At 55.2% G+C, this 26,754-nt stretch overlaps 1 protein-coding gene across 3 annotated transcripts in view; it reads right to left on the reverse strand.

The window, feature by feature from the left end:
* The window catches only part of SEMA3F (semaphorin 3F), a 111,687-nt gene that overhangs the window by 7,315 nt on the left and 77,618 nt on the right, over positions 1 to 26,754 (reverse strand). For 2 of the 3 annotated variants that reach the window (XM_073352603.2, XM_073352602.2), the window contains 8 exons: positions 25,592 to 25,711; positions 22,416 to 22,505; positions 12,328 to 12,421; positions 9,376 to 9,495; positions 3,861 to 4,000; positions 3,191 to 3,305; positions 2,396 to 2,465; positions 731 to 875 (listed from right to left, as the gene is read on the reverse strand). In XM_073352603.2, the coding sequence (XP_073208704.1) occupies positions 731 to 875; positions 2,396 to 2,465; positions 3,191 to 3,305; positions 3,861 to 4,000; positions 9,376 to 9,495; positions 12,328 to 12,421; positions 22,416 to 22,505; positions 25,592 to 25,711 (894 nt within the window). The remainder of the gene's footprint in view (positions 1 to 730; positions 876 to 2,395; positions 2,466 to 3,190; positions 3,306 to 3,860; positions 4,001 to 9,375; positions 9,496 to 12,327; positions 12,422 to 22,415; positions 22,506 to 25,591; positions 25,712 to 26,754) is intronic. The other variant, XM_073352604.2, reaches the window with a different exon arrangement.

The raw sequence follows: 26,754 nt of genomic DNA on the forward strand, positions 1-26,754 counted from the left end.
CTGGCAGAGCCCTGGCACAAGGCCAGCATGGGGCCAGCACTGGGCTGAGCACCCCACACAAGGATGCCCTCTCCTCGCAGCAGGTGGCCAGGCAGCCACAGGGCCAAAGTGCCCTTTGCCCAATTCCCTGGGCCCCTCTCAGTCCCTGGCCTCTCTGCTGGGAAGAGGGGCTTGAGGGTGTTCAGAGTGGGGGGGGGGGCCCGGTAGGGGACCCCAGCCCACCCAGCGCTAGGCTGACAGGGGGCTGATCCCAAGCCAGGCTAGGCTAGGTGGAGCCCAGGCAGTGGTGAAAGGCTCTACAGGCCATGGCCAGGCCTGGAGCCAGCCAGCTCCCCACAGGGCTGGGCAGTGCCAGCCCCACTCCCTTGGCACTGAGTGCACTATCTCGTGGCCCTTCCCTCATCCCCCTGCCCAGCCCCCCAGCCCTGGCAAGGTGCATCCCTTCATGGCCACAGCCTGTCTGCCACCCCCTGGCTCTCCTGGGAGACACCGGGGGAGTCGCTCTAGGCCCTTTAGTGAGGCAGGTCCCAGAACTCCTGGTGAGGAAGCATCAGAGTCTCTGCACAGGGGCGGTCCATGCCCAGACACACACAAACTGGCGGGCACTCTGTGATTGTGCCCCTGGCCCCACACCTCCGGTGCCCATCACTGCAGCCATCCCCAGAGGACCCCCGCTCCCCTACTGCCTGTCCTGGCTGGGTGCTCTGGCAGGAGGCCCCGATTTACTTACAGTGCCTGGGCGCGGATAGGGCATCTTGCCTGTGTATGGCATCCACTGGTAGTTGGGTCCCTCCTTGTGGGCGAAGGGCCCATTGAAGACCATGCGTATGTCAGCCATGGAGTACACGCACACGGCGGAGCCTTTGAACACGGACCTGAGGTGCGGGGGAGCATCACGTTATCCCCAGGGGGCACCTCTGTCAGACCCACCCTGAACCCATGCCCCGCCCTGCCCTGCCTGGCAGGGACCCTGCCCAGTTGTATTGGGACAGCACCTTGAGCTCTGCTCATGTGGGATCCAGAAACGCTCATCCCAAATGTATGTGAGGGGCCTGTTCCCAGGGTGCCAGGATCCTAGCCTGGCATGGGGGTGTCCGGGCACCACTGGCTGTGAAGGTGATGGCACAGCGATGCCCGGACATGTCCAGCAAACAGCGCCACCCAGATGCCTGTGATCCTGGATCTCTGCAGAGGCAGATCCGGAGGGATCAAGGTCCTCAGTGGCTGCCCAGCATGACCTCTCCAGCTAGGACTGACTCAGTGACGCCAGCTGGCACACCGCAAGGCTGCCCGCATGCTTACTGCACCAGCCTGGGCGCCATGATTCCTGGGTTACATGCCAGGCTCTGCCGCAGGACTGCGGTGTGACCCTGAGCCAGTCGCTAGCCTCTCTGTACCTCAGTTTCCCCATCTGTGAACTAGTGTGTGACTCCCTGCCGAGGGTGGGAGTGATCCTTTCCGGGGCTCTGGGTGACATTGGGTGAATCCCCAGTCGGGCTGGGATCCCCTCCTCTGGGGTAGTGCAAGACCCCCCCGACACCCCTGCCCCCCTTCAGTGATCAGCTGGATGGGTGGGGTAGGCTTCTGTGGGAGGAAAGAGACCCCTTTGCGCCCACGAAGCCCCGGGGAGCATGTGGCTAGATAGGGAGTGCCAGCCCCAGGCCCATGCCAAGATGGGGCAGAGCCCAACGTTGCCCAGGCCAGCACCCGGCCCTGCGGGGTTCCCAAGGTTGGGGAGGGAAGCCGAGAGGGATCCCCACTCCTGGGCCTGGTGCAGGCAGAAAAGAGGGAGTCTCAGGCCATGGAGCCCCTCCTGCCTGAGCTAAGATGGTGCAACAGAAGGCCATGCTGGTAGGGAGGTGGGGGTTGCCAGGGGGAGTGGGGAACAGGGCCCAACGGGGCACTGCTCTCACCTGGGGGGACCTGACCCTGAATCCTCCCTGCCAGCGATGGGACGGGCCTGACTCTGAACCCTTTCTGCCCATGCTGGGACAGGCCTGAGCCAGAACCCTCTCTGCCAGTGCTGGCATGGGCCTGACCCCAAACCCTCTCTGCCTGTGCCAGGACTGACTCAGAAACCTCTTTGCCCCGTGCTGGAACAGGCCTGACCCCGAACCCTCTCTGCTTGTGCTAGGACAGGCCTGAACCAGAACCCTCTGCCTGTGGTGGGACAAGCCTGACCAGCGTGCCCTGCACCAGGAGGGTTTGCCCCCGAGTGTGATACCTCCGATATCTACTCCCCTCCCCCCAGAAACCCCTCCATGTCATCCTTGGGCTTCAGGGCCTGCTGCAGTGCTCCCCCCTCCGCTCCCATGGGGATGCACTCACTCAGCAGGGGCTGCACCCAGCTTGGTCCCCACGGAGACCCATCCCCAACCCCTCCCAGTGGGCTCACCCAGAGGCAGCGAACACGGCGTAGATGATGGGGTTCTTCACGTCCTGGGTCTGCTGGATGAACACGTCCTCTGAGGGGAGAAGAGAAAGCATCAACAGCCAGGGAGACGCCCCAGAGCTCTGCAGGGATTGGGGGACACAGGGCAGATGGAGAGAGAACAGGGGGCGTTGCAGGGAGCGTGGCAGAAGCGCTGCCTGTCGGGGGGCTCCCAGCTACTCCAGTCTCTCCCATCAGGGGAGAGGCTGCTGTGGGGACCAGGGCAGGAGTGCTGGCTGTGGGGGGAACATCTGGCTTCGCCCAGGGCACTGTCGCATAGGGGATGCTTTGGCTGCAGGGCGTGCACCAGTGGGAAAGATGCAGGCTGGGGACAGTGCCCCTCAGGAACCAGGGGAGCCTCTGATCTAGGCAAGCAAAGCGCAGGGAACCAGCTGGCAATGGGATGGCACGTCCTGCTCCCGGGTGCAGCCCATCCATCACGTGCCACGGCAGGCGCTGACAAGCTGCTGGGGACTGCGCTGCCTCCCAGCCTCTGCCGAGAGCAACTTCACTGGGAGCCTCCAGAGAGGCTCCTGGCTGGGTAGGAAGGCCCCTGTGAGCTCCCCAGGAGGCGCTGGGGACCTAGATGTGGCGCTGCCCTGCCACAAGCGATGCCCCTGCTCAGAGACGCTGCAGCCTGCAGTGACTACTCGGGCAGCACAGAGGTTCTGTCTGCTACCACCTCTGGGGTCTGTGGTCAGCCGCTGCCCCACCCAGACACCTCGTTGCCCGGCGTGCCCCCTGCCCACCGGCCCTTACGGAGCTCATCGAAGTGCGTTTCGATCCCGTCAGGCCCTGGAACGGAGCAGATGAACCGGGCTTTCAGGAACGTGCTCCATTTATTGACAAGGCAGCAGTGACCTCCGTCGTCATTCTAAACCAGGGGGGAAAATACCATCCTCAGGCACCTGGGCAACCAGAATGTGAGCTAGGCTCGTCCTCCTAGCTTGGGCTTCCCAGCAGGGGGCGCTGTGGGGAGGGGCAAGAGTGCTGGCTGTTGGGGGTTCCCCAACTACTCCAGCCCCAGCTTCCCCCAGCAGGGGGTGCTGTGGGGAGTGGGACAGGGGGCATTGGTTGTGGGGGAGCTCCCAGCTGCTCCAGCCCGAGCCTCTCCCAGGAGTGGACACTGTGGGGAGTGGGACAGGGGATGCTTGCTGTGGGGGGCAACCCCGTATTCCAGCCCCAGCCTCTCCCAGCAGGGGGCACTGTGGGGAGGGGGCAGGAGCGCTGGCTGTGTGGGGACACTGCTGGTCCCCAGCTACTCTATTCAAATCCCATCTTTTCCCTGCAGGAGCTCAATCTGTGGGGGACACTGCTGGTATTCCAGGCCCAGCTGGGGGCACTGTAGAGAATGGAGCAGGAACTCTGTCTGTGGGGGGAGCTCCCAGCCATTCCCAGCAGGAGGTGCCGTGGGGAGCCAGGTACATACCAAGCAGATGCGCCCGATGCGGGAGTAGACAGCAGGGCTTTGTGGGGCATCAGCTGATTTCTCCCGGAAGAAGAAGTAAAGCTTGTCGTCATTCCTTTCGGCGCTGTCTGGGATGAGCTGGGCGTGAACAAACGCCGGGTCTGCAACCAGAAATGCCAGCGCTGTGAGCCTGCCCTGCAATCTACTGAGAGGCCAGTACGTGGCACCGCTGCCCCCCCGGCTGGCAAAACAACATGTGAATTTGTCAAGAAACACCCTATGGCAATACCCACACACAGGGCAGTTAAGGTTCTGTGGCTTTGGAATGCTCAGCAAGGCAACCTGAGTTTTCTCTTAACAGTTTTTAATGTAATATCCTAAATTTTTAGCTAGCAATAAAGCCCATAAAGTGGAACTAGTTATCTAGAGAACTCCCTGTCTTTTGGGGGAATGCACTCCTAGCCAGAAGCCTCCAGGGCCTTCCCACAAGTCCTCCCAAAGGATAGACAAGTTCTCCTGCAAATGACCAGGAAGGACTCCACAGCACAAATAACTGTGGGATTTGCTGCAAGCACACGGGTGAGTGAAGACACCATAGCACAGCTTGGGCCTTGCAGTGGGGACGCTCAGACCCAGACGAAGCTAACCTGGCTGCTCAGACCTAGCTGCCAAGCCCCCAGGCTAACTGCAGCAACAACATATCCTGTGACCAATCCCATGGAAGCCAGGGGGACTTTTGCCACTGACTCTGACAGGAGCATTGACTGTGGTTAGGGTGACCATGGTTAACCATCTGGCATGCATGTTTCACTGAGGCCATAATGCAGACTGATGCCCATGCATTCTCACTGGCATGTCTCATACCATACGTCAGTGGCCTACCCCCACTTGTGCCAGTGCTCAAGGTGCTGTACAAAAGTCCGATGATTTTTTTTCTTAATAATGAGAAAAGTGTATCCCCCCTCGGCTCCCAACTCTCCTTGGACTCCAAAATGGCTTGACAGTGTTTTGCTCAAACGTTTGGATATCAATTCACACGAAGGAGCCCACGCTTGGGAAATTTCAGCCCCGAAGCTCCAGCAATTTTCGAGCAACTGGAAGCAGGAAGTTTGAATGGAAACTGTTTGGCAGCTGGAAGTCTGTGCTGTTCCTGCTAGAATCTCTGTCCATCATCAATCAATATGCCTCCAAGCCCATGGTGACAGCTCTGCCTTCTCAATTGCAGCTACTGTGCCCAGAGGTATAATATGATCGCTCCAACTTCAGTTTACTCAGCTGTCACTGCTGCTTTGTCACAGTTGCAGGTGCTACTGGGAGAAGGCCAGGCATACTTTCCACCAGGGATCTCCCTCTGCTGCAGCAGAGAAGGGAGGGAGAGCAGGAGAGAAATGTTCTGGATTGGTTATTGCAGATGATGGGGTTGACACCCCATTCCCATTCAGACCCATCCAACTATTCCCATGCAGAACCATCTATCCCTCTATACCAGAGGTGGGCAAACAAAGGCCAGTGGGCCACATCCAACCCGCAGGACCCTCCTGCCCGGTCCCTGAGCCCCTCCCCGGCTTGCCCCCAGCCCCTCCCCTGCTGTTCCCCCTCCCCCACAGCCTCAGCGTGCGCAGTGCAGTTGCAAAGCTGTGTCCTGACCTGGTGCTCTGGCCGGCGCGGCTGCAGCCCCACCAGCCACTGGTGCTCCAGGCAGCATGGTAAGAGGGCAGGGAGCAGAGGGGGTTGGATAGAGGGCAGGGAAGTTGGGGGTGTGGTCAGGGGGTGGGGGTGTGGATAGGGGACGGGGCTGTCAGAGGGCGGGGAACAGGGGGGTTGGATGGGGCAGGGGTCCTGGGGGGACAGTCAGGAAGGAGAGGGAGGGTTGGATGGGGTGGTGGGGGGCAGTCAGGGGCAGGGGTTCTGGGGGCAGTCAGGGGACAAGGAGAAGGGGTGGTTGGATGGGGCAGGGGTTCCGGGGGGCAAGTCAGGAATGGGGGGGGTTGGATGGGGCGGCAGGGGGCAGTCAGGGGTGAGGGGTCCGGGGGTGGTCAGGGGACAGGGAGCAGGGGGTGGTTGATGGGATAGAAGTCCCAGGGGAGCCGTCAGGGGGCGAGAAGCAGGGGTGTGGGGGGTCGGATAGGAGGCTGGGGCCTGGCCACGTCTGGCTGGTTGGGAAGACACAGCCTCCTCTAACCGTCCCTCCATACAATTTTGGAAAACCAATGTGGCCCTCAGGCCAAAAAGTTTGCCCACCCCTGCTCTATACAGACCCTTCCATCGATCCAGACCCACATATCCCTCCATCCTCACCCATCCATTCCCATACACATCTATTTATCTATCGATTCCCACACTCTATCTATCTATCTATCTATCTATCTATCTATCTATCTATCTATCAGTTTTATTTGTTCTCTGTCCTTTGCTGTTTCTATTCCAGGACTTGGCTCTGCAATACTTGAGTTTGTGTGAGCACTTCCCCCAGACCCCACATGGGTCTTCAAGGGACTCCCTGTTCCTTTGGTAAGACCCTTTCGTTGAGGTTCACATGCTGGGAGGGAATTCTTGTCCTTGCCTGATGAAATGGCCACCACTTCTTCTGGGTTTTACCAGGTCTGAAGGTGGCTGAGGACATAGTGCTGCTGATTGGTTGTCCACTTTCCAGAGATGGAGCCATGAGGGCTTGGCAGCTACTGGGTTGACTGGCCTGAATTTTGGTGAGTCTGGGTGCACATCTGCAAGTGTCTCAGGTCATGCACCTGGGGCAGGTCTCACACTTTCAGATCACTATACCAGGGAAGGGCTGCCCTGGCAAAACAGGTCAGGGATGCTTCAGAGTTCCTCCTCAGCTCCAGCACTAGCCTGGTCCTTCAGTAAGAACCTTCTTCAGCAGGGCACTTCTATGTCATGGATGAAACTTTGACCCCCGTCCTAGGCAACGGCTGGTCTTAGGCAGCCATGTCCTGTCTGTACCACTTCCCAGTCTGACAGGTTCTCCTGCTCAATGAGGACAACGCCTCTGAGGGGAGAATGCAGCCAGACGCCAATTGCTTTGCTCTGTGTCCTGGGACGATATCAACCTTCCGATTTGTTTTCCTCCTGGGTTGCATGGGCCACAGGAGGTGAGGCTTTCACAGCCCCAGCCTGGGCTCTAGCTCAAGCTTTAGCACCTCCTGGTTTGAGCTCTGGAGGTCCCCAGGCCAAGATGGTGGCCATCCCATTTGCTCTTCTGGTATTTCCAGTGCTCACAAGCTTCCCAAGCAGGGCACCCAAGGACTTAGAGCCTGGTTCTGGCCGGCGCAGAGGGGAGCAGCAGTGGAATCTCTCTGTGCTCCCAGTGGACCAGTGACTGCGCTCATCCATGTTCTACACAACTGCTGAGGGAAGGAGACGGGCCCAGCCTTAGAACTGCCCCCTGGCACCAGCATCGCCGCAGCTCCACAGCAGGTCGCTGCGTGGGAGGCCTTTGGGATGTCTAGACCCGCTGTGACCAGAACCAGGAGGCTCGGCATTCCTGCTGGGGCCCTCACAGCGGTTTGCCATGGTGGGAGTGCCTGAGAAACTGGCAAGGAGGCAGGCAGGCAGCACCTTTGTGGTGCCCGCTGAAGATGGAGTGGGCCAAGCATGCATTGATGGATCTTTGCAGAAAGATCTCTTACTGCTGGACACACACCCAGAGTGGGGATTGCTGCCTATGAATGCCCCCGACCGTGAGTGGGTTGGCGGCAGGAGCCCACTGTCGCGGGCTCTGCTGGCAGAGGCAGAACTGCCAGCAGGAATCAGAAGGGGGCAGATGTGCAGGCCTCAGGCTCCAGGGGGCCCTGGAAGCAGCTCAGGGGGGTGGAAATGCCCTGGTGCCAGGCTCTGAAGGAAGAGAGTGATGGCTCCCAGCACAGGGGCGGCATGGGAGAAGGCACAAAGCTGAGGGGGGGTGAAGGGAAGTTGGGGGCTTGGAGGGAAGTCGAGGAAAGTTTGTCGTTCACTTCACCCTGGTTAAAACGCACCTTGCCCGCTCCTGCCCTGAGCCCCCAGGGCTGTGACTTCACCAGCTCTGCCTGGCATACCACGGGCAAAGGGAAAACTGCACCCCGAGGCTGCCCCATGCGTGACGTTATTGACATAATCTGTAACCATATAGATCATTGTTGCAACCACTGTTATATATTTGCAGCAAATATTGTACAGAGGTTGTCATGTGAGGTGTCTATTAAAAGATTATGATTTGTTGGTTATGATTATGCTATCTGTATGTGTGTATCATTTTTGTAGTTGAAGTTATGAATATTGGCTATGTACTTGTATCTCAATGTGTTTTAATTCTAAGTAGCCTCAGTGAAGCAATTGGTCAGCTTCTTGAGAAAGGACTATTCTCAGTAAGTGCCCAATCAAGAAACACTTAACTGACAATGGACTTTGGGAGACACCAATCCACATCTGAGCTTTCTGGAGAATGTTCAAACTAACATGTAAACAACGGCATCAGCCCCTGTAAAGAACGGAGTTATGCATGGACATGTGACTTGCCCATGTGACTCCAAATTCCATCTTGCTGCTGTGATTTTCCACAGTAAGAACAAAGGGGTGTCCTTCCACAGGGCAGAGTATATAAAAGGTGCTGGAAATCCCTCCACTTTGTCTTTAATCCTGCTTCTGGAGGAACCTTGCTCTGAACAAGCTCTGAACAAAGGACTGAATGACCCACCCCAGCTGTGGATGTACTCCAGAAACTTGATTTGAACCTGCAGTTTATTCCATCACTGCTACAAGCCTGAACCAAGAACTTTGCCATTACTGTATGTAATTGATTCCATTCAACCAATTCTAGCTCTCATCTATATATTTTTTCGTTTATGAAGAAACCTTTAGAATTTAGATTCTAAAGGATTGGCAACAGCGTGATTTGTGGCTAAGATCTGACTGGTATATTGACCTGGGTCTGGGGCTTGGTCCTTTGGGGTCAGGAGAACCTTTTTTCTTTTACTGGGGTATTGGTTTTCATCACCATTCATCCCTATAAGAAGTGGCACTGGTGGTGATACTGGGAAACTGTAGTGTCTAAGGAAATTGTTTATGTGACTTATGGTTAGCCAGTGGGGTGACACCGAAGTCCTCTCTGGCTGGCTGGTTTGGTTTCCCTTAGAGGTGGAGAACCACCAGCCTGGGGCTGTGACTGCCCTGCTCTAAGCAATTTGTCCTGCATTGGTAATCTCAGTCGTGTCCCACCAAAGCCAGCATCGTTACACCATGTACCTGGCACAGCCTTGCCAAGCTGGCACGAGGCCACGATTGCCTTCCACCGGGGCTAAGCCATGGAGATTCTCCTGAAACGCTGCAGGGGGTGGGGATCTCCAGGGCACTTGTGGGATGTGGGCCCCATCCTGGATGCAGTGCTCATGCTATATGAGCCCCAGAGAAGCTCCAGGAATGGCAGGCCAGAGGGCAGCCAGGCACTGGGCTTTATACAGACCGCGAGGCCCCTGGGCAGCATCCCATGTCCTGGAGACGCACGATGCCGGCCCGTCCCCACCCGCAGCTCCCCCAGACTCACCGTTCAGCCAGCGGGAGTTGTACTGGTCAGTCCTCATGGCCGTCTGCTTGCCCATGGTGCGGAAGATGGCTGCGTCCGTGCCCATGAAGTCAATGTAGACGCCAGCATATAGCTCCTCATCTGTAGGTGGGAGGCAGAGGTCAGCAGAGACTGGGGTGTGGGGGGGAGCAGTTCCTGAAGGGGGAGCGTGTGGGGCCTGAGGACCCCCCAGCCCCTCTTCATGTAGACCCTTTGTCCTGCCCCCAAGCCCTGCCCAAAGGGGGAGCTTGCGGGCGGTGGTGGTGCTGATTGGCATGGGGGCCTGGCTGATGCCCTCTCTCCGCCAGGACATCCTGGGGCCGGGGGTGGAATGCAGGACACCACCATGGGAGCCAGTGAGGAGACGACTGGTGCCCACAACACCCCAGGAGCTGGCAGATCCTCGCTGCCCACGTCCACTGCGAGCGGCACACGCCATGGGACAAAGACAGGGAGTCACAACCTGCTGCTCCTGCAACACCGGGGTCACCAACTTGTGCCACTCATGAGCTGTCTCAAAGGCTGTCCAGGAGCAATGCCCTTTCAGCCTAGAGTGTATGGGCTGGCGCGGGGCCCCTGGGTGTGGGGAGAAAGCCCAGGGGAGAGAGCCTGGGGCAGCCCTGAGAGCACTCCATCTCCCCTCTGGGGAGAGGGACCGCAGCTCCTTGTCAGCTCCTAGACAGGTCTCCATCTCCCACATGGTGCCCGGTTGGCACTGTGGCGGGGGCACGGTCCCAGGTCTGGCTGCCATCCCCCTGCTTCACAGCTGCTCCCCAATGAACGAAGCAGTGCTGGGGCTGGCGTGTAAGGCAATACCTGTGCCTGGAGAGGATCAAAGGCAGCCGAGGCCCTGCAAGGCCTAGGGGCGGGGGGAGGGAGGGGGATTAGCAGTAAGTGAGAGCTTTGGCTAGTGCTCCTGGGGGAGCCCGGCACAGCTGTTGCCCAGACAGGCCCGGGGACGGCAGGACATCGATACCGACCCGCATTATTTCACTGCTCCGACTCGGTCTCTCGCCCTTTGCAACCCCATCCCAGCCATCCCTGCCCCTCGCCACCCCAGGGGCAAAGCACCATGGACACCAGGGCTGCCATGCACTGTGGCCTGGCACCTTTCAGGAGGGCGCCAGCAGTGCCCGGGGCTGCGCCTGATCAGCTGGGGGGGGGAGGGGAATAGGAAATGGGAAATGAATGGGGAGAATAGGGACAGAAATAGGACAGGAAGTTGGGGTGGAGATGCTCCTAGCACATGGGGCTGACTCACTGTGGCCATTCCTACGCCGGGGTTGGATCTGACCTTGTTGAGGAAAGAGACGCCCTGGGGATTTTTCCATCATCTGTCGGTGGCTTTCGGAGCCTCTCCTACCCCATTTCCACTCTGTTCTACCTAGGTTCGTCCCACACCCAACACCGTGGCATCCGGGGGCCTCTTGCCATGCCACAGCCCTCCAAATCCTCACATTGGGCCAAAGTGCCCCGTCTGCGTGTGTCTCGACCTGCTGCCTTCCCTCCCACACACCCGGACTGGGTTTGCTGGCCCCACAGCCGCTGGGCCCTGGACTCAGATCCCTGCTTGGCTTTCTTGGGGGCAGCCACCTTCAGCAGAGCTGCAGAACACCGCCAGGCTAATGTCTCCAGGGAGGGGGGAGCAGCCCCCCAGCAGCCACCCGTCCTGCAGTCCTAAACAGCTTCTCATCACCTCTCATTTTAACGTTGGTCTCAAACCACCTAATATTTCCCTGGCATGCAACCAGCCCTGGCACTCAACTCAGATTGGTGCAGGTCCCTCCCCGGCCCACTGCTCTGCTCTGATGCGGCTGGGAGGGAGAGCAGGGGTCTGTGAGCCACCCCCACGCAGTTGTGGCGCTGGCTAGTTCAAGGGGGTGGGGGACAGCCTAGGGGAGGCACAAAATGGGAGCTCGTGGGGAGAGACTTCCCCAGCCTTGAGCAATGGGGAGTCATGGTGGAGCCTTGTGTTAGGCCAGCAGCATCTGTTTCAGGTGAGTGCCATGCCAGGTTCATGCAAGGGGAACCGTGTGTGCCGGGGCCGGGAAGAGAACAGCCGGCTCCCCAGGGCTCTGCTCTCTGGCTTGTCCCAGGCAAAGCCTGGACAGGAGTTCTGGAGCTTCCTCCTCAACCTGGACCCCAGCCCATGCACTTCCTGGTTTCAGCTCCCCGTAACCTGCAAGTGGCTGCTTCTCGCTGGAGTGGCAAGTTCGAATGGGTTGCAGTGCAGCAGTGTCTGCACAAGGCAGGGCTCGCCAGCAGCCGAGACCAGAGCAGGCAGCAGGCATTCTGTGGCTGTTGAGTTCCCCTGGAGGTTCCCTGGGCAGCGAGAGTGGTCGTGTGGCACCACTGGAGAGTGTGACCCAGGGTTCAACTGGTGGCAGCAGGGAGGACAGAGTAGCTCAACAAGACTGACACGTTATCTGCAGCGGCTGCATTCCCTGTGAGTCAACCAGCCAGGTCCCTCCTGGCTCTGGGCCGGAGCTTATGAATTAAAGGCCACAACTGGGTTCTGACATGCCTGGGCACCTTCCCAGTCTCCTGGTCCCTTGGTGGAGGGCTCAGGTACCTTCCTGCCCTGGCTGAGGTGGTTCTGGCGAGCAGCCGAGCTTAGATCTTTGGGCTCTGGTGCCCCCCGGGCCTTGGCTACTCCACCTTCACCCCTGCAGACATCTCCCCGTATGGAGACTAGGCAACAGCCCTGTCTGCATTTCCCCTTTGCTGCTCTGGCCCTTTCCTGGTCTTGTGCCTTGGCAATGGCTGACACCACTATACCCCTTTGCCCCTCTTGGTCTAGGACCATCTATGGTCCTGGAATCAGTGCCAAGAACCAGCTGGGTGTCCCTCTGGAGCACCGCAGGGCCCAGCCAGAGCAGCCCTGGTCCCCTTGGCCACCTTGCAGTGCTGCAGTCGCAAGAGAGAAGGACTCACTTATCAAGGCTGAGACGCTGTCCACCTTGGGGTCATAGGAACACTTCCCTTTCCCTGATTCCAGCTTCTCCGGCTCCAGGTAGAAGATATAATCCTGGAACAGAGATAGGAGGGAGCCCATTACACCCGCCCCTTCCATTTCCATAGGACAGAGGAACCCAAAGCACTTTCATAACTCCACAGCGCTCACAAGCCTCACCTTACCCAGAAGCGAAATGCAGCCCCCTCTGGGGAGCATGGCAGCTGTTAGCAGCCCACAGTCATGCTGCACATACCGAATGGTAGGCAATGAAGGAGAATGCTGGGTCCACTGGAACTGCAGAGGCAAAGTTAAGAGGCAGAAAGGAATTACCCATTGCCGAGGAGGAATCTGAGTGGGACACGGCGGTTATCACTTCTCCTCTGGGGAATTTTGTCATGGCACCAAACTCCAGCTGGGGCGCATCCCGGAGGCAACCTGGGAGCACCAGCTGAAACAGAATGTGTTGGTACGGTGGAACGGTGAGGGGCTGTTACTCCAGCGCTGCTGCGAGTGCCCAGTTCCCTTCCCAGCTGAGCCTAGACAAAGCTCTCAATGGCACAAGCCCCAGGTTGCTCAGCGATCGCCCCGTCACAGCACCTGTCCTTCTGTCTCTACCATTAATCTCGCTGGAGTCAGTGCCTGGGCATCTGTGGTAGAGCGGCCCCTGTCTGGCCACACCTTTGCCCTGGCTTTCCATGCAGAGTAGCATTGCATGCAGGGTTATTACAGTAGTAAGAGCCACAAGCTGACAACTCTGTCATCTCGCCTAAGCAACGGCACCTCAGCCACGCTGGGGGCGCTGACCCAAAGTTAAAAGGGCCTAATCATTCATTTTTAATGGGCAATCTGCCATCCAAATATCAACCAGGCCTGGCCCTGCTTAGCATGTGAGAGCAGAGACAGTCAGTGCCCCGGCATTTTATTACAGCTACAGAGTGACTGCTTTGCAGGAATGCTGCTGGTCATCAGTCACAAGCCTTTTGATGGCAGCCTGGGTTAGAACAAAAACAGAAGCAACCACAGCTAGGGCCCGTCTGAGTGGCTGCTAAGGAAATGACCTTCCAATACAAGCAGCAATGAGTTTAAAGTCTCCACAGTCATAGAATCATAGAATATCAGGGTTGGAAGGGACCTCAGGAGGTCATCTAGTCCAACCCCCTGCTCAAAGCAGGACTAATCCCCAAACTCAATCATCCCAGCCAGGGCTTTGTCAAGCCTGACCTTAAAAATATCTAAGGAAGGAGATTCCATCACCTCCCTAGGTAACGCATTCCAGTGTTTCACCACCCTCCTAGTGAAAAAGTTTTTCCTAATATCCAACCTAAACCTCCCCCACTGTAACTTGAGACCATTACTCCTCGTTCTGTCATCAGCTACCACTGAGAACATTCTAGATCCAACACGTCCACTGCTTTCCCCTCATCCACAGAGCCAGTTATCTCGGAGGCCCTGCTCCATGATTTTTCCAGGGACTGAGGTGAGGCTGACTGTCTTGTTGTTCCCCGAATCCTCCTCCTTCCCTTTTTTAAAGATGGGCACTACATTAGCCTTTTTCCAGTCATCCGGGACCTCCCACAATTGCCATGAGTTTTCAAAGATAAGGGTTAATGGCTCTGCAATCACATCCGCCAACTCCTTTAGCACTCTCGGATGCAATGCATCCAGCCCCATGGACTTGTGCTCATCCAGCTTTTCTAAATAGTCCCAAACCACTTCTTTCTTCACAGAGGGCTGGTCACCTCCTCCCCATGCTGTGTTGCCCAGTGCAGTAGTCTGGGAGCTGACCTTGCTCGTAAAGACAGGCAAAAAAAGCATTGAGTACATTAGCTTTTTCCACCTCCTCTGTCACTAGGTTGCCTCCCTCATTCAGTAAGGGGCCCATACTTCCCTTGACTTTCTTCTTGTTGCTAACATACCTGAAGAAACCCTTCTTGTTACTCTTAACATCTCTTGCTAGCTGCAACTCCAAGTGTGATTTGGCCTTCCTGATTTCACTCCTGCATGCCTGAGCAATATTTTTATACTCATCCCTGGTCATTTGTCCAATCTTCCACTTCTTGTAAGCTTCTTTTTTGTGTTTAAGATCAGCAAGGATTTCACTGTTAAGTCAAGCTGGTCACCTGCCATATTTACTATTCTTTCTACACATTGGGATGGTTTGTTCCTGCAACCACAAAAAGGATTCTTTAAAATACGGCCAGTTCTCCTGGACTCCTTTCCTCCTCATGTTATTCTCCCAGGGGATCCTGCCCATCAGTTCCCTGAGGGAGTCAAAGTCTGCTTTTCTGAAGTCCGGGGTCCATATTCTGCTGCTCTCCTTTCTTCCTTGTGTCAGGATCCTGAACTCAATCATATCATGGTCACTGCCTCCCAGGTTCCCATCCACCTTCATCCTTTGCATGCGATACCACGATTATTGTCTGCTAATTAAACTCCATTGAGTAGGAAGCACAGGAAGTGGGATGGCAAGTGTCTCTATGTAAATGGGTGTTAGAAGATCAAATGGTGAGATCAGGCTACATGTCCTACCCTCACACTACATCATACCACCAGTACTGGGTGATTTCCTTCCAGGAAGTTCCACGCACCAGTAGTGCAATCCAGGAAGTACCGCCCCTTAGGATGGCATTCCAGGTAGCGTGGCAATTTATTTACTTTGTACATTTGACCTTACTTGGGAAATAGTCCCTGGTTTCCCCATAAAGTAGGTCCCAAGTCAGCAAACCATCCCTGTTAAACACATGCTTAAGTGCTTTGCTGAACTCAAGTGTTGCCAACTTTAAATGCAGAACAATCCTTAATCTGGCCTGCCAAAATCATGAGATTGTCTTAAAAACCATGAGATTTGAAAAAAAACCAACCTAATAATAATTGTGGGATTGTTTTTCTTAGATTTTTAGTTTCCAAGCTTTTGGGGCACACGTATGTCATGTTTTCAAGCTTTCCTCTGCAACCAGGAGGGCTAGAAACTGCCTTTGACTTTGAATGAAAGCCGAGACTCTCCTGTGATCTCTTGATGCCACCAGCCGGAGCTTTAAACAAATACTCCAGAAACTGCCGGACTCACAATCAAACCGTGAGAGTTGGCAGCAGTATTAACTTTTAACCATAAAGTTCAAGCATGTGCTTAAGTGCTTTGCTGAATGGGGCCCATATTTAATTAGGCCTGGTCTGTACTAGCGATTTCCCCTGAGTCCAGCCAGCCACCACTGTAGCTGAACCAGTGCAACTCCTAGTGTACGCAGGGCTAAATAGCTGTTTGCACGGATTGAGCCCACCCCTGCTTGCCATTTGGGTTGGCTGCTTCTGTGCCAGCAGTCGTTTCCCTTGTGTACAGCAGGGGTCGCTACACCAGGGTGACATCCTCCATTCAGCCCAGGCATTAGCCAGCTTCTCCTGCAGTCTGAGTGGGTCCCCATACCGTGACGGCAGAGAAAAGCATCACAGAGGAGGAAGTGTGAGTGTAATACCACAGAACTGACAGGGGCAGGGCCGGGAGAGACATTTCACTCATGATTGAAACGGGCTAGATTTCAAATGGGTGGCGGCCCTTTGAACTCGCTCCACGTTCCCAGGCAATCTCCATGGCAGCCAGCCTACCACCGTGCGATCTGCTATAGCACCTTGTATTAGCCCTATACCAGCAATGGGCTTGCCTTGTTTGTCCGCCCTAGCAATGCTATTGCCACCTTATGCCCACAATAACTTTTGGTAGGGATATTCCATCTTGTACATAGGGCATGAGCCAGTTGCTGGCTACTAGAGACCTATGTGGGGAGAAGATTACCCGACTTCGACCGCTGCAGGGCTTTTACACCTTCCCCTGCAGCAGCTGGTGCCAGTGTCAATCAGAGATGGGACACTGGGCTGGATGGACCTTGGTTCTGATCCAGCCTGGCAATGCCCATGTTCCCGTGTATCTGGGCAGTCCAAGGTATCTCATCCCTGGCTAGTGATATTTTGTATGGCAGCATGGTACAAACCATCCTTGAATGAAAAGTCATACCAGCCCAACTGCCCTAAGCCAGCTGCTTTCATGCCACTCCAGCACTTGTGAGTAGAGAGCCATGGGTATCAGTCTCGGTGTTTCGAGGAAAAGTCATGCACCCATTCCTAGAACCTGACAAGGTGTCTTCTGACTTTTTGTCTGAAATCCAAGAGCCAGTCCTGCTTAAAGCTGTTGAAAAACCAGTGGAGTGAAAACCGTTGAAGTTTTCATTTTGAATGGTTTGAAATTGACCCATTTTTTTCCTTCTTTGCAAATTGTTATACAATTGTTTTTTTTTTAAATTGAAATCCTTATCCAAACGGTCATTGCAATTTTTCATTGCCTGAAAGTTGGGAAACAAAAAATGCAATTGACACTTTGATCACCTTTCTGATAAAAAAATATTTGCTGGAAACCAAAAATAACACTGGTGATGGGGTGTGTGACCAAAAGAAAAAAGGGGCATTTATGAAAAAATCCTACTTTTTAATAGAAAAACTTTCCATTGGAACATTTCAACCGTATCTAGTCCAGATGTTCCGCTTGCATCTAAGCTGTTGGTAACATAATTGCTGTTGATTGTTGGAATGTTCTGCGAATACTTGTCTAACAAGGGGATGAAAAGGAGGGTCGGTTATGGGCTTCAGAGCATGGTAACTGTTTTGGAAGTGGCTGGATTTGAAGGGCTGGAAGTGAAAGACATAGGATTCAGATAGCTAACTGCTGAGCTCATCCCTGTCTCAGAGAGTCACACAAACGAGCTCTGCTGAGCTGTGCTGAAGTTGTCTTCAAGATGGATTGGATCAGACAGAATTAATCTCCCTCCCTTGACCCCTCTTTTACCTGAGGACTTGCTCATGTCAAGTCCTTTCCGTGGAATGGGCTGAGTCAGGGCAGGAGGTGCTCTTATAACATGGAGTCATATAGGGGCATTTTCAGGGCTGGATTACCCAATAGGCAGACTAAGCATGTGATTAGGGCCCCAGCAAAGCAGGGGGCATAAAAAAAATGAGATTAAAAAAATTGATATTTGATATTTCAAAAAAAGCATCAAAGTAGTCATCATGGGAAAAATCAGAACTTTGTTAGACTTCCTTACACTGCACTACACACTCTTCCCGCCATTTTTCTGTTCTCTTTTTACTACTTATCCCCACCTAAACCAGGGGGGCGTCCTACTAATGGGACATTTGGACATTTGGATCATTTCAGAATGGAAATTTCTTGGGATTGTTGGAGCTTGTGGCTCAGTTTGACCCATTTTTAGCAGCCATATCTCAAAAGATGGGAATGCTGGCAAAGGTAACCCATCATACTTATCCAAGACAATATGTGATGAACTCATTGGTCTAATGCGTGACAAAGTGTGTTCAGCTATTGTGGATGAAATAAGTACTGCTGGGTACTTCAGTTTATCTGTCGACTCTACACCTGATCTTTCACATATTGATCAATTGAGTATTGTACTAAGATATGTGTCTCCCACAGATGGAAAACCAGTTCAACGATTTATAACATTCCTCAATCTGAAAAGCCACGCTGGTGAAGAAATGGCAAATCAAATACTGCATTATCTGTGCCAAGTTTGCAAAAGAGATTTCTCAAAGTGCAGAGGTCAATCTTACGACAACGCTGCCAACACGTCAGGGCGTTATCAAGGAATGCAGACGAAGCTTTTAGAACAGAACAAATATGCCATAGTCATACCATGTGCTACACACTCTCTCAGTCTTGCTGGCCGCGGTGCTGTTGATCGTTGTCCGGTGGCAGTAAGTTTTTTCTCAACAGTCCAGTTACTTTATACATTTTTCTCTGCCTCAACACACCGATGGACAGTTCTTAAAACATATTTGGGCAATGATCGTGTGTTGAAATCTCTTTCTAATACTCGCTGGGAAGCACATGCAGTGGCAACAAGTGCAATTCTGGAGTCCTACTCAAAGATTGTGGATGCATTAGAAAGTATAGCTGAAGACCAATCACAAAAGGGAGAAACTATAAGAGAGGCAAAAAACATTGCAAACAAGATGCAAGAACTAGAGTTTGTATTCATGTTGACCATGTGGAATGAATTTTACAACACTTTTACTACACAAGTCAAGCTCTCCAAGAAAAAGAACTGGATTTGAAAACATGTGCAGACCTCTGTCAATCATTAGCAGACCACGTACACACGTTGAGGAATGATTTCGAAAGATTTGAAGGCATATCAAAAGATATCTTGCCTGATACTAACTACAAAGAAGCTCAGTCCCACGAGCAAATCAGGAAAAAACAAGCAAATGATACCAGTGCAACAGAAACAGCATTGAATCCTAGAGACAAATTTCGCGTATCTACTTACTACGCTATAATTGATACACTTGAAGCTCATATGAAGAGGAGAGGTGACGTGTACAAAGAAGTATCAAGTAGATTTTCTTTTCTAAATGATATGGACTTATCTGATGAACAATATTCACAAGGTTCCCAAAAGCTAGTTGACTCATACCCTGTTGACTTGAACATGAATCTCTGTGGAAAAGTACAGCAGTTCCACTGTTATATGTGCGCAAAGTTTAATGAAACAGGAAAAATGAAATTCAGTCACATTGATCTTCATGACACAATATTGAAAGACAGAATACAATGTGTATTTCCGAATGTAGAGATCGCACTACGTATTTTTCTAACATTGATGATTACTAACTGCTCCGCAGAACGCTCTTTTTCTCAGCTGAAAAGAATAAAAAACCTTCAGAGAACAACAATGTGTCAGGACAGACATGATTCATTTTCCCTATTGTGTATGGAAGCGGACATGCTTCGTCGAGTCAGCTTCGATGAACTTATCCAGAATTTTGCAATCAGAAAATCTAGAAAGAAGCTATTTTAATTTCAGCAAACGTAAGTTTTTTGTGTCATTTTGAAAAATAAAATTTTATTTTACGGTATAGTATTGTTTTTATTTTGAATTACATATGGGGGGGCACCATAATCTTTTCAGTGCTTAGGGCCTTTAAAGGTCTTAATCCAGCCCTAGTTGGGATGAATGGATGGGATGAAAAAGACCATGTAGCGCAGTGACAATGGGTAATGCAAACGACTAGCTTCACTGGGAGCATGCACATCAATGTGACTGAGGTAAAACTGGGTATGTATGACCCCCACCCTGGTGTATATCCAACCATCCCAATCCAACAGCTATCGCCACACCCGCACTGAATACAAACACATGGCTCCCCATCTGCAAATGCAGCACTATGGCACTTTCTCCTAGCATGAACGGCAGCTGCAATTCAGTGGTGCAGGTGAGCTGCACTAAAGGTTACTGGAGACTGACCCAGCGCTGGGCAACTCATTTATTGTGGATAATTCATCCAGCAAATTTAAACCCTTTTTCCTTCTGAAGCAGACTTTGATCTTCCCAAATTGAGTGCCTATTTGCAATGGTGAGACCAGTCATTTGGGCCAGACACTTTCAGACAATGGCTTCAGAAAACTTCACCACCACTGTTTCTCAAGTGCGTGATTGGTCCCCTAAGCCGCATGATATTTTTTCTGCTCCCTGATTGGACGACTTAAACTTTTTAAGCGGGAGACTGCGTGATGAAGAGCATGATAAAGGGCACCATCCCCCGAATATTCAAACCAAGTAAAACCTACTCATGAATAACCAGCAGTTAAAAAAAAAAAAATCCCAGCTTCAAACTCATTGCCTTCTGGGCTTGGAGCCTTTGGCCTCCATGCTTCCAAGCACATCAGTGAGGGCTAGAAAATTGCCCAAAGATGCAAGCTGAGTTCCTCCCATAAACCCCTGACTCCAGGTACTGGCACTCTGAGAACCGCCCCTCCTGAAATCTTACGAGAATTGAGCCATTTGGAATCCCAAGGCCCATCAGCAAACGCTGGTTTGCAGGCTTCGCCAGGTGCTAGTGGGGAATGTGGTAACGTGAGATATCCAGGGGGCAGCCCAACGATAGTCTCTCTGCTCGTGGCCAGGCAGGCCTGGGTTCTCCCACTGGAGAGGGTTCTCCTGGCTTAGTCGTGGGCGCGCTGGGGCTGCTACAAACTGGCATAGATTAAAGCTCCGGGCTGCCCAAGAGCTCAGATATGGCATCCAGCAAGCTCAGTGGCCCCCTGCCCCAGTTCCGTGCTGAGTAGAGCTTGACCAGAGGCTCCTGTTTCTTCCTCACGACGTTCTCTCTCTGCCTTGCAACTCCTCATCCTCTTGCTGGGGGGGTCCTGTCCAGGAGGGCCCTGGTGACCCCCCCCCCCCGAGACATTCGCCTCTCAGCCCAGGGGAAGGGCACTGAGGCTTTTCCTCCATTCTCTGACGACGGTGACCCAGGCACAGCAGCAGGCGTGTAGTGAGACATCAAAGGGAGTTCTTCCTTTCTGGCCTGAGAGGGGCTGGCGCAGAGGGGGCACCTCCCAGGGACTGCTGTCTGCCTGTCACGGGGGCTCCTGCCCTGAGCCCAGCCCAGGCTGCCCCTGGCCCAGCAGGGAGCATGCTGTTGTCCTGATGGGGATACACAGCTCCTCTCTGGTGGGGTGCAGCGATGCTGAGGGACTGGAGCTGCGGCAGGCAGGTGCCTGGAGGAGAACCATGTGCCATGGGGGGCCTCGCACAATCACATGAGGAGCCAGCTCCCACATGGGAGCCAGGGAGGAGAGCTGGACTGCAGCCATGCTGGGGGAGGAGATACTCATGGGGGGGAGAGAGAGGGGCTAAGAAGACCCAGGAATGGGGGAGCTGCCACCCCCACCCTGCCCTGGGATGGCAGAAGGAGAGCAGGACACCAGGCCCCACCCCAGAGGGCTGTCGTGGGAGGCGGGTGCCCAGGTCTGTATGACACCCCCCCTCCCGCCCCACGGCTGCTTTAGGGAACAGTCCCCATGTCAGTGTCTCGGCCCCTTGCTGGGTGGCAGATGGTGCCTCCTGCCAGGCAGCTTTCTATGCCCCCCATGCTTTGGACCCCTCTGGCGGGTGGGGGAGGTGGCCGGTCTGAAACCTGCACAGGGACAGGCATCCACAACCCTTGGAATTGGGTCACAGCCGAGAGACGGTAGCTGAGCGTGGGCAGTTGGGGTGCTCTGAGCCCAGGAGGAGCATGTGTGTGTAAGGGGCACTGCTGGATCTCACTGGGCCCTGCCCACCAGCTCTGTGGAGGGCTTTGGTCTCTAGGCTCTCAGCGAATAACCTCCCCAAAGCAAACTGTCCCATGGAGAAGGTGCTGGGGCATGGGACGTGCCCATGGACTGGCAGAGCCCCCTGCTGGCTGCTCCTGTGGGGGGACGTAAGGACCAGACCTGGGTTTCTGAGCTCCTGGAACATGCTCTGGAGGCAGCTGGAGTCAGGAGGGCAGAGCAGATGCCCTCAAACAGGAGTCTTGAGTGTGTCGCTCATGGCACAGGGAAAACCAAATCTTGGAAGAAGCTGAACTTCCCCCTGAGACCATGAGCTCCTGATTCCTCCCGGCACCCTGAGCTGCTTATGGCATCAGCGACGTGAACCTGGGCTAACCCTATCTCCATGCAGTGAGCCAACCTGGCTGCTAGCCCGGTGGGAAGATGATCTCGTCGAAGAGATACTGTCAGGGGCAGGGCCTCAGAGCTGTGCATCCCATTCCCTCGCCTCATCTGGCCCGTTCCCAATTAAACAACACGATCCGTCTCCAGCTGGAGTGTTGTCAACTTTCCTGCCCAGGTGGTGGGCACTGCTGTGCTTAAAGAGCCAGCTGGGGGAGTGTTTTCGTAGGTCCACCGTTCCCCCACCCCTGCAAGCGGCCAGTGTTCTGAAAGGAATCAAGAGCCCGTGGCTCCGTTCCTGGCACAGGGCCCCTGACAGTGTCCCTCCTCCCTGCAGCGTCTGGAGCAAGGCCTGGGGGAAAAAGGTGTTAGTCCGAGAGGAGATGCGAGGACCAGCTGCCCTGTGCCAGGCGGTGGCACAGACAGCTTAGCCATTGCAAGAGACGTGCCCAGCTGGGGGTTAGCGGTTAGGTGCATGCCATGGGGGAGGAGGGTTAGGAAGCCCAGGCATGCCCTGGGAAGGGAGCCGGCTCCTGCCCTTGGGGGGGATCTGAGCGCGAGTCCCACCTTGCGTTCTGCTGGTGTCGGGCTGTGGGAGGAGTCGGCGGCTCGGCTTCCCCGTCCTCCCGGCTGGACACTTTGGGTCAGCGCAAAGGCCTGAGGAGAAGGAGCAGTGCAGAGAGTTAGAGCTGGCGGGGACAGAGGCCACCCAGGGGGTGGGCGGGGATGGTCACTAGTGCAGCGAGAGGGGGTCATGCCCACCTGGAAGGGCTAGAAACTCCCCCTGCCCCCAGCCAGCATGCCTGCCCCTGTTCCTAGAGCGCCCCCGTGGGCAGAGCCAGCGCTCTTGAGCCCAGGGCATTGTGAGCATGCCCAGGCTCTTGTGTGTGCCGCATGCAATTGTGCCCACCGTGTGCTAGTGTGGTGGCATGCTTGTGATGGCATGTGTGGGCATGGTGTGTGCCAGCATGCGTGGCACATGTATGTGTGTGGCACACACTGGATGGGCCTCCTCCTGCCCCGTACTGACACTGACAGCAGATGTGGAACATTGTGACAAGCCCCCTCCCCCCGCCCGGGGACAGAGGAAGGGACCAAGACCCTTGGTTAAACATCAGGGAATCCTGGCTCCAGCAGGGCTGGGTCCTGGCCCCGCTCTGGGACTGTGTGTGACCAAATGCCTGGCTCAGGCCTGCCACACAGTACTCATAACCGTGCCCTTTGCTCTGCCTGCCGCATCCTCATGACACCCAGACTGAGAACCCCAGGCTGCTGAGAGGCCAGGACAGTGGCAAATGCCCTGATGCGGCCTGCGGTTTGAGGAGCCTCAATGCTTCCCAGTCCTTACCCCACACTCAATCAGGCTTGCCCAGTGGTGCCCATGGGTGCTATACAGGAGGTGCCACCCTGGCTGATGGGCTCAAGGCACATGGTTCACTAGTCATGGTGTATCAACTTTAAATTAAAAAAAAACAACAACAACCCCAAACTTAAGTTTATATTCTCAGCCGGGAATAGTGTGGAGCCCACAGTTCCATAACATGGCTGGGAAATCCCTTCCTGACCCCAGCTCTTGCCCTGAAGCATGAGGATAATGAGGAACTCCGGGATTACCCCAATCCCACAAAGCTGCTGTGGGGGGCCAGCTCCTCCCTCTCTACTCACTTCATGCACAGCTTCACCATCTGGCTTTTCTCCAATGGACTGCGGTGCTAGGAGGTACCACCCCTCCAGGACCCCAGGACCAGTGGGCAAAGCCCATGGCAAACAACAGGCCCCTCCCCCTCCAGTGACAGCCATAGCCTATTTGAATCCTGGGAGGTGGTGGGCGGAGCCTCTCCAAAAGAAAAGCCCACTCCCACTATATGGGCAAGAGTGGGACTAGATTCCCCCCCCAGCTGGGGGGTGACCCCCTCCTGCCTTGGCCTCTCGGAGGAGACTGACAGCAAGGGCCCGAGGTCAATTAGGGCCCCTGATGCTCACGGCGATTGGGGGATGCAGCCCCAGGGGAAATGCACTGAGATCCCCATGAGCCCCCAAACAGCCTTAAGGAGGGGACAGAACAGCCTCTGCTTGTCAGGGATCACAGCTGGATTGGAATGGATGTGGGGGAGCCCCTCTGTCCCAGCCCCCATCCTCTAGGGCAAGCAGCCAATAGAAAGCCAGGAAGATGTGCGTCCATTTCTTGCACAGAGTGCGCAAAAATGCATGCCTGTTTGGCTGTGAGTGATGAACCCAAATCACACAATTAGAACAAGGCAGGTGTTAGCCAGGCACAGTCCATGACACAGAGGGCCTCATTGGGTGACGCTGTTCCCCAGACTTACAAGTTGGCCAGCTGGAAGAAATGCCGGGGCGGCTGGGTGCTGTGATGCACGTTCTGTAGGAGGGAGCTGCGGCAAGCAGCAGTTTGCTCGCCGCCCCATCCACTCTAACTAGAGTCAAGTCCGGAGGGCGAGTTGCTGCTGAAGAACTGAGCATTGGTGCATGGGCGAGATTCTCGGATGAAGGGCGGTTTGGGCCCACCTCAGTTCCAGGCCCGGTGGATACACTGCTTTCTCCTCCACTGGCAGGCTGGCCTGCAGGCCCCAAGCTCTGCAGAGGGCTCTCTGCAGAGAGCTCTGCAGGGGCAGAGGGGCAGCAGTATTAATGAAGCCATTTGCAGACACAGGCAGGCTTAGTAATGGGACCGAGGCGCTGACCTGTGCGTGGGATCAGCTCTCCAGTAACACAGGACGCTGGCAACCCCAACCAGCTGCGACGCAAAAACAGAGATTCCCTGTTCCACACCTCACTGTATGCACATGATAGAATAACCTAGAGCCGAGCGCTAGCAGAGCCCTGGTGGAGCCGAGCTGAGGAGCAGCACCTGATGACTTCATTTTTCACTGTTTAATATGTGTCCCCATCCTTGACTCTGGGGGCATGAGCCCATCTTAGATACAGATACAAAGAATTCACTAGTGTAAACTGAAGTTAAATGTACCAAACCTCATTTACCCCTCCCTCCCCATAGCTACCTGAGCACCTGCCATGCAAAAATGTCTGCATTTCCCATGTGCCCCATGCTGCCAAAACTCATCAGCCTCCAACGGGAGACGTTCCAGCCCCCAATGGGATCACTTGCTACCCCAAGCTAGGCCACTGAGCAGCGCCAACGACTCTGCAGGCAGCCAGGCCCAAAGCAGAGATTCTCCCACCTCAAGGAGTGTGCAAAGCTCAAGGCAGATCTTCAGCAAGAGCCAGGGGCTCGGCATATCTCAGCGCAGTGCAGGGGCTCCCCAGCTGCTTTCCAGATGGAGCCCTTCCCTGCCCGAGGATCCTGTCCAAAGGGGATTCACAGCCCAGTAGCTGAAAACTGCCCCCTGGCAAGGAAATCCATAAAGCGAACCCCACACACAGTTCAGAGACACCGGGATGGCCAGACAGCTGCTCTATTCCATGAGTGCCCCCTTTTGAGCTGGCTACAATGGCCCCAGGTTCCAGACTGAGAGGAGCAGCTGCCTGGCCTTGTGCTGGAGACCTCAGCCAGGCCTCTTATGGGCCTCCAGCAGGGTCCATTGGGTTGAGAGCGGCTGCAAGCCACAGGCTGAGCCAGGGTGATGGCCTCTTGGGGCAAATATTGCACCACCCAGGGAGCCTTGCCAGGACATGCCATGCCTAGGCCAGCTCCCTGGGGCAGAGAGGATGCCACCACTCCGGCTGGGGGTGTGTGGCTGAGCAATGGCCCTCCGACGCCTCACCTGTGCTTTGCGCCCCCTGTTGACGAAGGTGCAGACGGGGTTGTAGGCACCAGTGCCACAGACGTACAGGTGGGTCCGGTTCCAGGGCTGGATCAGGCGGATGAAGTTGCCACATTCGCCCTGTGAAGCAGGAGGAGAATGAGAGGGGTTATGGGGGCTTGGGGCAGCATGCGCAGGATCCTCGGCACCCCTATGCCCACCCCAGTTCTGCTTGCATGGTGCATGCTCAGGCCTCAGGTGTCAGGGCTGCTGGAGACTGGCATGTAGCCAGGAGGGTGTCCCGGTGCCAGAGGGGTGGTGTAGCCTGATCCCAAGCCTGGAGCTCCTCAGAGCACAGGGATTCAAATAGCCCAGGGATGGTGGGGGTCAGTAGGTACGGCCAGGACTGACCCCCGCTGCGTGGCCTGTAGCTGATCCAGCCCCGAGGATTCAGTGAAGGAACTTTCTCCCTACATGGAGTCCCACTGGGAGCGGATGGGGCTGGCGTAGCCATGAGCTCCCCCCAAGCCAGCGCTTCCTGCCCTGCTCCGGGCACCCCAACCCCTCTGCTCTGGGGCACAGGCCAGCGGGCACCGCACCTCCTCTGCCCCAGGGTGCAGGAGGCCAGTGGGTGCCCCACCCCTTTCTGCTCCAAGGGGGCAGGCAGGGGATGCTGGACTGTTCTTGTTGGGGCCGCGTTCCGGGGCCAGTCAGGCTGTATTACCAACAGGTGAGAGGCAGCAGTACAGCAATTATAACTGGGTGTCCTGCTGGGCCCGGCTTATTAGTTAACGACCCAGGGTCAGGGCTAGGCATCCTGTTTGCAGCTCCTATTTCCTCCGCATCGGGGGAGGGGAGCCTGGGAGTGCAGCACGGGAAGCCGGCGAAGGAGCCATGGCAAACTGGGGGGCCGAGTGGGGGGCCGAGTGGGGACTCAGGCACGTTCGTCATCGGGGGAACAGGACAGGACCGACAGCAGCTGAGCGACCAGTGGAGAGAAGGACTGGGGGTCAGGCGGCTGCCAGGCATGTGGGGCTTGGCTCCGGTGGAGGCATCTCAGTGACCGCCAACCCCTCGCTTCCTCAGAACCAGGCACAGTTGCTCGGTGGCCAGATGGGAACTGTGGGACATGTGGACTGGGGATTTCAGGTGGAGCCTGGCTGGTACCAGCAGGAATCCAGCCT

The sequence above is a fragment of the Lepidochelys kempii genome, chromosome 7 (genome assembly GCF_965140285.1).
Source record: "Lepidochelys kempii isolate rLepKem1 chromosome 7, rLepKem1.hap1, whole genome shotgun sequence".
Classification (NCBI taxonomy): Eukaryota; Metazoa; Chordata; order Testudines; family Cheloniidae; genus Lepidochelys; species Lepidochelys kempii.